A 12,003-nucleotide genomic window follows, 5' to 3' on the forward strand; every position below is an offset into this window, starting at 1 on the left:
TACTGTTGACCTGTACACTTCTGTTGACATGTACATTACAATTGACCTGTACACTACCGTTGACCTGTACACTACAGTTGACCTGTATTCTACAGCTGACCTGTACACTATTGTTGACCTGTACACTATTGTTAAACTGTACACTTCTGTTGACCTGTACACTACTGTTGACCTGTATTCCACTATTGACCTGTACCCTATCGTTGACCTGTATTACTGTTGACATGTAAAACGTTATTGACCTGTACACTACTGTTGAACTACTACTATTAATGTTTATTGTTATTTATTATTTACCTGTTAGCCTCATAGTTATTTTCCACATTATTGAGAGACTTGAGTACAATGGCAGCTGGTTCACAACTTTTGGACAGTTTTTGGAGTAGAGCAGTAGTAGAGCTCAGTTTGAACAGTCCCAATGCTCGCTTTCTCAAGCCATGAAGGAGGCAAGCCTCCACAGCTCCTAAAACAAAGGCAGAGAATTCTAACACAGCAATCCATACAGAATCATCTAAATCATCTATATCTCGATTTCAAATTTAATTATCCTATTGTCTCTATTAAAGTTCTTCAGAATATATGTAGCAATCATGGTCGTAAAACATGTATTTGAGACATGTAAATTACATGTATCTTCAAAGAATAGGTGATAAATTATGAAGGTCTATTGTAATACACGTATACTGTGAACAAACTTTTATCTGCAAGCCAAAAAATATCTGCGACTTTTGCAATATTCTGTTACTTCAGAATATTTCTTGTGAACCAATTATTCATCTATGTATTTAATTCAGAATTCTGCCTTTTTAACAAAAATTAACTGTGACAGATGAATTTCAAACTGGAGATTCGCAAATAAAAGATGTCATGAATAAAACTGATTTACAGTGCTCAACATGCTCAAGAGTACCACATTTATGGCCATATTTATAAATGTACTTATCACAAACTTCAAAGCACTGAGTGATCAGACAAATATGTATGAATAAGACATTTTCATAAATGCCAAACCATCTCAAATTGTGACAGAAACTTTGAAATAAAAAGTCAAAGTCTGTCTTTTATAGAAGGCTATTGCTTTATATGGCTGAAGATGGACATAATTACCAAGTAATTTATTGTAAAGGGAAGGGTAAATAGCTTCACAAGACTGGAGTCTTGGAAAGCAAAAAATAAGACTTGAATAGAAAAGTGCAAACAATTTTATGGGCAATCTCTACACTCTTGAATATACTCAGTAAAACCTATGTAAAATGAGGTGCCAGAGACAGGTGAATTTGCTTCATTATGAGCAAAATGAAGTTATACCAGTATCCATTAAGTTCACAATATATTTCAAAGACACAGGAAATGAAAATTACTTTGCTGTAAGTGTCAATTCATTAATAACTATTTAATATGTTATAACCGTGTTTTACTGTAGTGGAATTTAAACAACTTTCCCTATTGTGATGTCAGAAAATGTAACCAAAAAGGCATAATAACTTGTCAAAAAGTGTGGACAATGAAACCTAACACAAAGATATTTCATTACCGGTATATATCAGTATAAAGAAGGGAAATTGATCTGTTACAAAATTTGGGTGGGGGTAGAGAGTGGACTTGCCACAAATTAAATTAAAGTAAGCATGCAAAGAAGAGAAGTGAACCAAACTCATGACAAAGGGAAATAATACAAGCTTATCATAAAGAGAGGTAAAACAAACTAACAAATAGTACAAAGGGAAATAAAGCAAAATGATAACAATTAAGTTACTGCAGTTCAAGTTTAATATAAGGAGAGTAAAATGAATTTACTAAAGTAGTGTAAAAATAAACTTACCATAAAGATGGGTAAAACCATTTACCAGAAAGAAGAAAATTAAATTTGCCACATTGGGAAGTAAAAATCTCATTGCAAAGGGAGATAATACAAGCTTCTGAAAAATTATCTCAAAAGGAATGTAATACAAGCCTACTTTTACAAGAGGGAGGGGTTACACAAACCAAATACAATGGCAGAACTATACCATAAGGGTAAACCATGAATATACCATGCAGGAAGTGAAACAATTTCAACAAATGAATCAAAATGGAAGATGAAACAAACTAAACCATGAAAAAGATATGACAAAATAACAACAGAGGGAAAAAGAAGTGTAAAATAGACTTACCACAAAGGGAGGTAATGCTGCTACTTTCCTCATGGACAAACTTCCTTGTGACGGCTTCCTCCATTATCTGCTTCACCTAAATACACAAAATAATTAAGAAATAAATAACAAGTTTATAAACTTCAATGGGAATTGAAAAAGAAGTGTGATCAAATCCTGTGAAGGCCGAAAGATTTGATCACGTACCGACCACTTCAATTCCCATTGAAGTTTATAAACTTGTTATTTATTACTTATATATACATTTGAGACAGACAACTAAATATTTTCGAATTTAAATTATTGCACTAACCGTCCGTCGTAGATTTTGAAAAATGACGCAAGGTGTAAATCGGCTTGCATGGCGGTTTCGCTTCGAATTCATTAGGCTAAGGAATCTATTTCGAAGGGAATATTTTGTGAAAGGCTACTTGTTATCAGTAATAGTGAACAGATTGTTGTCTGGGAATATTTTTATTCGTGAAAATTGATAACCGGTGCTGAAAAGACACAAGAAACACGTCCGAAGTTTGATGAGAAAAAGTTGGGGGAATTTCGGTCGCCGAAAGGGATGGATGGATCCGATGGATTGAGACACTTGTGCGAGTCAGTTAATTTGCAATTTGATCAAAAACATTCTACGATTTCAGGCTACCCAAAAAATAAGGATGAACGTTAGAGACTGTACAGCGGACAAAAGTGAAAAAAATGTAAACAATCGCCAGTTTTCTCTATGTACACAGGTTTGAATTGATAGCCAAAAAACTGTATGAAATACTTGTTTACATCGTAAATAAAATAATAATAATTACACTTGCTTATTTTGCTTATTTTTATACATGAAAAGCAAGTAGAGCAGGTCATTTTATAATTTATGTACCGGTAGATATTATTGCGCCGTGTGATTAGGTCACGTATTGACCTCTGACCTCTGACAAACTTCATACAGAATTGAAGATATTTTCTCTCTGTATGTTTATATAATGGAGAGATACCACAAATGTATATATTTAGGATTGAGTGTATATTTATCTTGATTTCAATATACATGGATTTCATATAAAAACTATAAATGCATATTTAATTCCCATGCAACTGTTTTGCAAAATGCAGTTTGATGGGCTTGCAATGAGCTTCCCTGGTAAAACTCAGTTTGCGACCATTAATTCACCATTTATGGTCACAAATACCAAAATATGGGAAGATATTATTCCCTAAAAATCAAAAGCCTGTCCAACTTCAATGGCATCACACATGAAGAACAATTTTTGAAAGTTCTTCTTCAATTTGATGTAAAGTTTTGATTTCTAAGACAATTGTGACACGTCCTTAATTGTGCCATATAAAGTGAAAAGGGTCCCCAGTGAAAATTGTCTAAACGGACACCTGTGTTTTCCAACACACAGTGAATTTCTCATTTTACTGTTTTCCTTTTTTTTTACACTGTGCAATCCGACACCCTGTCTATTCCAACACATATAAGTCTCTGGGTGTAGGTTTCACTGTAGTTTAAATGAGTAGTGATTAAATGGACCAGACATTGCTAAAGTAAACATGTTCATGCTGAATTTTTAGCTCATCTCTTTTCAGTCAGTTAAAATTTACTATGACGGATTTAATGAATTAACATTAACTAAGTGACAGAATGAATTGCGGATAGAATTGATGCATTTTATTTTCAAGTTATTCACTGTCAAAGAAATTTATACACTACTCTTGCATTTTACTTTTGCAGATGTATTCACTGACACCTTAAATTTGGTTGTACATGTATAACTTTCCAGCAAGAAATTTTGATGAAACCACTGACTTAATGACATTCAAACTCATAAAATTATGCACCAAACACCTCATTTCCATGGCTACATGTTTATTGCAATGGTCAACAAACAATTTGAAACAAATATATTGCATTCTATTAATAATATATCACTTCTTTTAAATATCATCTTGTCAGTACATTATTGCCTATATTTCACATCCAAAAGCATAAACATTCTATGCTGTTAGCCAAGACGTGTTCTATCTAAATGCAAATCAGTTGTTTATCCATTTTCAGTGTGAAAAATGAGCTGAGGGGTTTAATGTGAGTAATGGGAACTTCAAGTTATTTATCATTGAATGGAAGTTTTGTCAGTGTCTTAATTAATCCAAAACACAAACTAAAGAATTTCAAGGAATAGATTCCACAAAGTCTGGGCCATTTTTAATTGAAGATATCCTACAATCATGCTTTATACAAGCCATCATATACCAAACCAGAGGTATTGTGAGCACTGAGTGCTCCCTCCCCTATACATGTATAAGTATAAGAGCATTTACCCCTTTTTTGCTTTGAGAAACTCCATATACTTGTCCAATCAAAATATAAAGTAGAAAGTGTACAATGGTGCTTTGTAATATAGATTCTGTGAAAGTATCATTAAATTTCATTCGGTGGTAGAGGAGAACTTGCAGATAAGAGATGGGTACCCCAAGCATAAGGACTGATGGACTGATGTACAGATAGAGTGACAGACAATCCCTCACTGTATACACAATATAAAACAAGCTTATTTTCGATACATGTATTGGGATCCGATGTTTTAGTAGCATCTATATGCATTGTTATGAATTTGACAGACTATGTAGACAGACTGCTGCTCTTGTTTACTGACTTTATTGTTTTACTTTGTAAATATATCAATATTCTATCACTCCCAATGACAGAGAATTCCTCTGAGAAATATTCATGTCAAAACCACAAAGATCTGATAATGATTAGGAAATCATGACAATAAGCTGGGTATTGATGGTAAATTTTGCACATCTAAATTCTCATCTTAACATTGGGCACGTTTCTATAATTACACAACATCCGGACTAGACTAGTTCTATTGTACATTAATCGGAAAACAAGGGCATTGGTCTCGCCTGTGATGTGTGGATGTTGAACCATTACTGTGCAGTATTCCTGTTTTATAATTAATAAAAACTTTTGTGTACCCGGGTACTAACAGTTATAAACTGTCAATAATTGCCTCCTAAATTACTGTTTTCAGCAAGTTAGTCATTCATCTAGCTTATCTTCATGTCAATAATGTTTGTCAAAGAGAAAGAAAAAAGAGAAACAAGGCCGTCAATACCCAACAAATCAATGCCTCTATATGGCCACATAGGCCATGGTTTCCTCTTTCTCAGTTAATACTTTAATATCAGTTTGTATGCGACCCAAACCAAAAAAAGTATTCTTTATCACCACATCAATATAAAGGCAAAAGATTATGGTTTAATCTTGAATGGTGATCCAATATTGGGCACTTTTAACACTTTCATATGAAAAGCAGATAATAGGTTAGTGGGTTGCACTTTATTATATATTTAGCATTTCGGAGAAAGAGAAGAATATATTTTATAGTATAGTAGTTCATTCCATTTTAACAATTAACAGTTGTTTCATTGAGTTGCAATGGAGTTTAAATAGTCTGATCATTATATTTATCTTGATTTGATAAATACCTTCTTATTATAATACATGCTTTATGTATTAATACTCATTTATTAATATTATTAGTACATGGAATTGTATGTGTATACTGTATAAATGTGTAAAAGCCAACAGGAATTTCCTTTATGCAGACATTCAAGTAGTTTCAAAATACTATCTGAAACTCATAAAAGATTAAAATAACAATTGGTGAAAATGAAACAAAAACAGAGTATCATATGGCACTAATTTTGTTTTCTTGAATAAGTTGTCAGTCAATACCACAACTGATCATCTACAAGCAGATCAGAAAAGAGCCCAAAAAAGGAAATAATATCAAGAATTTCCCAGTCCAAGCATCACAATTCTGGTTAGATTGGATCAAATGACATGTTTGCTTTATATAGGTAAAAAATACCACAGCAAAAAGTCTGATCAGAAATTTTTTTTTTGTATTTTTTGAAAATGGGTCAAATGTCATAGAAATCAAAACTGATATTTGTCATCAACAGGAGGAGACCATCGTCGGTAACCCACGGGTGATTCACATCGATTCTCTCCATCACCCGTGGTTTGCGAATGGGAGGAGACATACCAGAAAATATCTTCAGGCTTCAAGTACACAAGTAAACTAATTATGATGAAATGAAAGAAAAGGTTCATACTAAATGCATTTTACAGCCATGGACATAAAAATTGCGCAAATCTTAACATTCAAACAGCAAACCCACAAAACCACAAAAACCAAGTTTAACTTTGTGGTTATTGGTAAAATCAATGCTAGCACCTCATGAGAGAATCAATTTATGGTAGCTTCAGACCAGACTTATCTGCAAATAGTCAGATTTTTCTTCATCAATATCAATTATGAGCACTGCCAGAATTCTCAAGAATTTTTTTTTACATACGTTGGTAGAGTAAGTTTGTGTGGACTCTGTGCTCTATGTGATGTATGGCAATCAATAAGCGTGGGAGGGGGTGACTGTGTTTTATCACTCGCTTTATTGATCTCTCTCTATTAACTCTGGAATACGACTTAGATCAAAATAATTCAAATTGAAAAACAATTCACGTCAAACTTCACATTTAGGAAATTAGAATAATAACACAGACCAGTCTTTGCCCTTATGGTTATGGCCCGTCTAAGACAAGAAGGTGCCATACACAAGTATCAAGACAATCTTGTGTGATTCAGGGCCTTGCTACCACTGTAAAGATCCCCAGTAACAACATTATAGAGAAATAATCATTATCGAACCAACAGTATTAACACAAGAAATCAAAAGTAGTCAGTATGACATAAACACAATTTACTGACACTGATAAGGTAAAAAATGGAGCAGTATCTGAATCTTGATTTATTGGGTCATTTTCCTTGACATTTAAATTCTGTATACACAGAGTTAAATTTATGTAGATTTTGTGCAGAAATATACACAAATGAAAAAAATTGAAATGCATTTGAAAATACAGAGAATGGTAAAAAATATTTTATGTGGTGATTACTATATTAATATTTGGCAGCCACCAGATAAATTTAAGTAAAATATCTAACAGTTGCCACAATAATGTGCTAAATGTAATTATAAAGATACTGTAAGTAATTTAGTAGGATATGACAGCAGAATCTATAGTTAGATCTGTAAGCAGAGTCTATAGTGGGATCTGTAAGCAGAGTCTATAGTTAGCTGCAGATCTGTAGCTCTCCGAAAAAAAAATTGATAGACCGGAGAGCTACAGTGCCACCCATTGAAAAAAACTGTATATTTATTGCGCACAAAAAAGTGCGCTCGGTTCTCGGTTTATTTCTCCATGTTTTTAAACTGTAATCTCAAAATATTACTAACCGTGTGTTCCTAACATATTCTTTGACTCTTTCCACAACAAAACATTCCTCATAATTGTTGTTAATAGTCCTCCTGACCCTGATATTGTAATCATCGAACATTTCGCTTATTTATACTGCCAATTTGGATTCAAAGATAATTCGGTCCAATATGCTTCATTCAGATATCAGCTACGAAAGTACTTGATAGAGAAGAGAGGATTTTTTTGAAATCTTCCATTTTATGCTTTATGTAAGAATTTGGAAGAATTAATCAACAACCGAGCGCACTTTTTTGTGCGCAATAAATATACAGTTTTTTCAATGGGTGGCACTGTAGCTCTCCGGTCTATCAATTTTTTTTTCGGAGAGCTACAGATCTGCAACTAAGTCTATAGTGGGATCTGTAAGCAGAGTCCAAAGTGGGATCTGTAAGAAGACTCTGAAGTAGAGAAATTTGTCAGCAGACTTTGTATGTAGTAAGATATGAAAGCAGAATCTGTTAAAGGATATTTCAAATGAACTGGATATCCATTTTATGTAAAGGAGTAAAATACTTTCAACTAATTTTTGCCTCAGTTGCTTAGTTACAGTGTGGAATTTCTACTATGAAAATTCTGAGCAGCTTGTCAAATATAATAACCATTATTCATTCTCTTACATTTGATACATAATTATCTTTAAATATTTAAATTTGGTATGAATTTCTAATAACCCAACTGTGAAAAATAATTTGAATACCTTTTCATGTATACACAAAGGTAGAAATATACACGGAGCAACTCATGCTAAAGTAATGTCACAATGAGGCTACAGAGATGGTATTAATAAGAATGCAACAATAAAGGGTAGCAAGAAATTCAAATATTGAGTATAGTTTGATGTCTTAAATATTTAACATGTAAGTATAGGAATTTTTAAAAAAAGTTTTGTGTGAATTATTGCACATTAGTGCTCTTCATTAAATATGCTTATGTGACTTAGTCTCTGTGATTTACACACCAATAACTCACACAAAACTTAAAACATTCCTTAAATATCAAATAATTTAAACAACTTTTTCTTCATCTGACTGAATGGTATAACACCAAATTAAGCAAGATAAAAAATTTAAAATAAAGGATATTTTTATATAAACTGCAGTGCTTTTCATTAGTGTCAACTTAATGAAACCTACAATCTCAATCCTATCCCACTAATTGGCAATGAATATAAAATCCATTTTATTAATGAATCAAATCACACATTACTTTTTAATTCTTTAAATTGTTATATGTATATACAGATTTCATGGCAGAAAATAAAACCTTAAACTTGGCACAATGCTCAGCCTGTGTGTTTAAATCATTGTTTTTTTCTTTCAGATCATCGAATAAGGATTGCTTTTAAGGCATATTAACTTAACAAGAAAAGTGAAGATTAGGACAAAAACATTGCAAGATGATGTGTAATGATTTCAAGTCATGTTTCTTATATTGTCTCTAATGGTGACTTATTCCTCTTCGCAAAAATCTCTGCCATCCGACTGATTAATAAAGCGATCAATAGTTTATTGGTAAATAAGTTTCTCATTTCCATCATAATATTGATTTGCAGAGAAATGCTTACCTCTTTTTTCACTGCTCGAAGCAGTTTCTGGCGATTTTCTGCCTCTGAAAATACAAGTTTGAAACATTATAGACAGTGTACAAAGCACATTGTGCAGCAGTTTTTCAGACAATACACATTAAACATTTCTTTGGATTGAAAAGAAAATTAAAGAATCGAAACGGTGCTTACCCGGTGCCGTCATTTTTACCAATATTCCTCTTCATCTGTGGCTTTATCGATTGATTCTGCTCTCAGCGTCATGCGCAAACGATAATCATGTTGACAAAATGAAATTATCGGTGTGGCAGGGGTTTGTCAGCTCTACCATGCTAAATTCGGTTCCAATTTCTTCAATCCTTTTTTAAAATTACAAGACATTCAATCTCACAATATAACATATTTAGTACCAAGTTTATCTTTTTAACCATAAAAATGACCACAAAAAAGTATTTTTGCAGCTTAATTCCATTTCCCATAGAATCCGAATTTGTTACAGAACAAATTACTGCATAAACAATGGGGAGTACGGGACACTTGTCAAATGGGAAATTAAATTTAAATTTATTACGTGATTATTATCGCCGTGAACTGTTAGAACTTTTAGACAAATGCTTGGGGTCAAAGGTATAATGCATGCTCAATTTGCATTATCATTAATCCATTTATTTACAAGAAAAAAGGGAGTTTGTTAAAGTCCGAGTTTGCTCTGTGACATCAGTTTTTCTTCTGTTTTAGGCACTTGTATGGGATGACGCACTCACTGGACCCTTTGGCTTAATAGCCGAGTACTCACTTTTAAAGGTGAACAATTTTTTTTGCAATGCTTCAATAATTTAGTTGGTAATAATGATTTTGAAATCATAAATACTGGGAACTTTTGTATAGCCAAATAATCCAATTTACAAGTTCCAACTAACAGAAAACATGATGTTGTAAATTAGTGGCATATCCACAGAATATTAAATGTACCACTTTTCGAAATATTCATGGAAGCAAGGTTTATTTTGGCGAACTTTTGTTATTATCAAGATGGTAGTGCTGATTGATCGATTGATTGTATGTTGGTTTACGTCCCATTCAAGAATTTTTCACCCATATAGAGATGTCACCGTATACCAGTGAAGGGCTTCAAAGTTTGACCTTTACTCGGCACTTAGGGCTATTAAGCAGTGAGGGATCTTCATCGTGTCAGCACCTACTGTGACACAGGGCCTCAGTTTTTGGTGTAGGGTGGTTTCTCGCCGATTACGTGTTCACGCCGAGTGGTATCGCGCCGAGTGGTTTCGCCCCAAAGGTAAGATATGGGTAGTATACAGAATGGATTAGAGTGGCTTTCCCCGATTACCTGTAATTATAACTCAGGTAGCTTGTAATTAATTAACCCCAAGCGTTAATGTCGAGTTATATCGGATAATCATCCCATTTTGTATTATTAATACTTATAGTGAGGCCATTTTTAGCATTTGATCGTCTAATTTGGAATAATTTAGGACTGGATGTTAAAATATATTTATTTCACAAATCTAGTTGAATTTTCAATGAAGGTTGAGAATTTTCAGATTAAAAAAAAAGCTGACCATGGCAAATGTTTGGGGAAGAATGAAGTTTTTGGAAATACGTGTTAAAAGCGCACGACTTGTCTCTCATCATTATTTTTAGTTAATCTGCTCATCATTAGTGATCAAACGATAATCAAACGACTACCCGATAAGCAGTATCTTCAGTAATACAGTGGCGTGAACCCACGCGGGGCGAATCCACTCGGCGCGAACAAGTGATAGGAGCGAAACCACTCGGCGCGAATACGTAATTGGAGCGAAACCACCCGCATTCCAGTTTTTAAGGTCTCATCCAAAGGACCCGCAGATTTCACTTCAATGAGCTGATTGTGAAGGAATAGTTGCTACCCATTTTTTATCAACTTAGTTCAGTCACGAATGAGATTCGAACTTATGACCTTCCAATCACATAGCAAGTGCTCTACCAATTGAGCTACCATGATGGTCTGCAGCAAGATGCAATTTTGCATGTACAGGAATGTGAATTTAGATTAACTGTGGAAAAAATTCAGTGGAAACAATATGCACAGTTCAAATTTTCTTTTCGTCAAGCCTGAAAATATTGTTTTAACAGCTCACAGTGCAAGTTGAACTTTGTGACACTTGCTACATGTACACTTCCCAATAAATTCCTGTGTAAAATATTTATATGTCCGGGTACCTTGAGGCCATAAATATTTTTCCAACCTAGTTATAGAAATGATATAAAAAGATGAATTGAACAGTAAATGGTCTTTGAATCTTGTAAGATTTACATTTATATTATAGCTATACTTGATAAATTCAAAGAATAATTTCTTTCTAATCTTTTCTGGTTTAACTTAGGAACATGAAGTTGAGAAGATGTTTCCATTGTCAGACAAGGGCCTCCCTCCCAGTAATGTGCAGAATATCATCTTTGTCACCAGGCCCAAGCTCCAGCTTATGGAACAGATTGCTCAGAATTTACTGCAGTAAATTTCATAATTCATACCGTGTTACATAATTATATGTGATAATAAGTAGAAAACTGCTAAGCATAGAGAAAGAGTAATCAATTATACAAATTTTTCATAAGGGTAAAATAAAATTTACATTTACTTTGATACTTTCAATAAACATTGTATTTACATTTTTATATAAAAAAAATTTACACTGTCATATTTGTAGAGAAGAGCACAAAGGGGGATTTAGGAAAGAATATCACATCATATTTGTACCCAGGAAGAGCTTGCTTTGTGAGAAAAAACTGAAGGTAGATGTATAGTTTAAAGATATTATAATGTAAACACAATATATAATTAAAATACAAGAATGTTGGTAAGACGAACATCTTTTAAGCTCACTTGAGCCAAAGGTTAATATGAGTCTTTCTGATTACAATTTATCAATTGTAAATTTAATTGCTAAGTAAAATTGTTTAATCCTAAATGAAAATTGATAGAAAAAATT

The 12,003-nt window shown here is 33.2% G+C and overlaps 2 protein-coding genes across 2 annotated transcripts; one reads left to right on the plus strand and one right to left on the minus strand.

Annotated features, from left to right (window-relative positions):
• Window positions 1–282: 282 nt before the first annotated feature.
• On the minus strand, window positions 283–9,320 carry LOC134245059 (small G protein signaling modulator 1-like). Its single transcript, XM_062727321.1, has 4 exons — window positions 9,203–9,320; window positions 9,032–9,075; window positions 2,154–2,229; window positions 283–463 (listed from the first exon to the last, which is right to left on the minus strand). The coding sequence occupies exons 1-4, from the start codon at window positions 9,213–9,215 to the stop codon at window positions 294–296; spliced, it is 303 nt and encodes a 100-aa protein (XP_062583305.1). The 5' UTR covers window positions 9,216–9,320; the 3' UTR covers window positions 283–293.
• A 206-nt stretch (window positions 9,321–9,526) lies between these two features.
• Window positions 9,527–11,806, plus strand: LOC134245066 (vacuolar protein sorting-associated protein 33A-like; the record flags this gene model as incomplete). Its single annotated transcript, XM_062727332.1, has 4 exons — window positions 9,527–9,637; window positions 9,749–9,814; window positions 11,398–11,525; window positions 11,722–11,806. Coding segments are annotated over exons 1-4 (387 nt in total), but the record flags the coding sequence as incomplete, so codon positions are not given.
• Between the last annotated feature and the right edge of the window lie 197 nt (window positions 11,807–12,003).

This window comes from Saccostrea cucullata, unplaced genomic scaffold (genome assembly GCF_032062105.1).
Source record: "Saccostrea cucullata isolate Sc308-1 unplaced genomic scaffold, CSIRO_AGI_Scuc_v1 ctg13846, whole genome shotgun sequence".
Classification (NCBI taxonomy): Eukaryota; Metazoa; Mollusca; class Bivalvia; order Ostreida; family Ostreidae; genus Saccostrea; species Saccostrea cuccullata.

Excerpts from the sequence above, each read along its gene's own strand:
- LOC134245059 (XM_062727321.1), bottom strand. Across the intron at positions 2,230-9,031 it reads TTCGAGCAGTGAAAAAAGAG|GTGAAGCAGATAATGGAGGA; the intron begins GTAAGCATTTCT and ends TTGTGTATTTAG. Across the intron at positions 464-2,153 it reads CAGCATTACCTCCCTTTGTG|GAGCTGTGGAGGCTTGCCTC; the intron begins GTAAGTCTATTT and ends CCTTTGTTTTAG.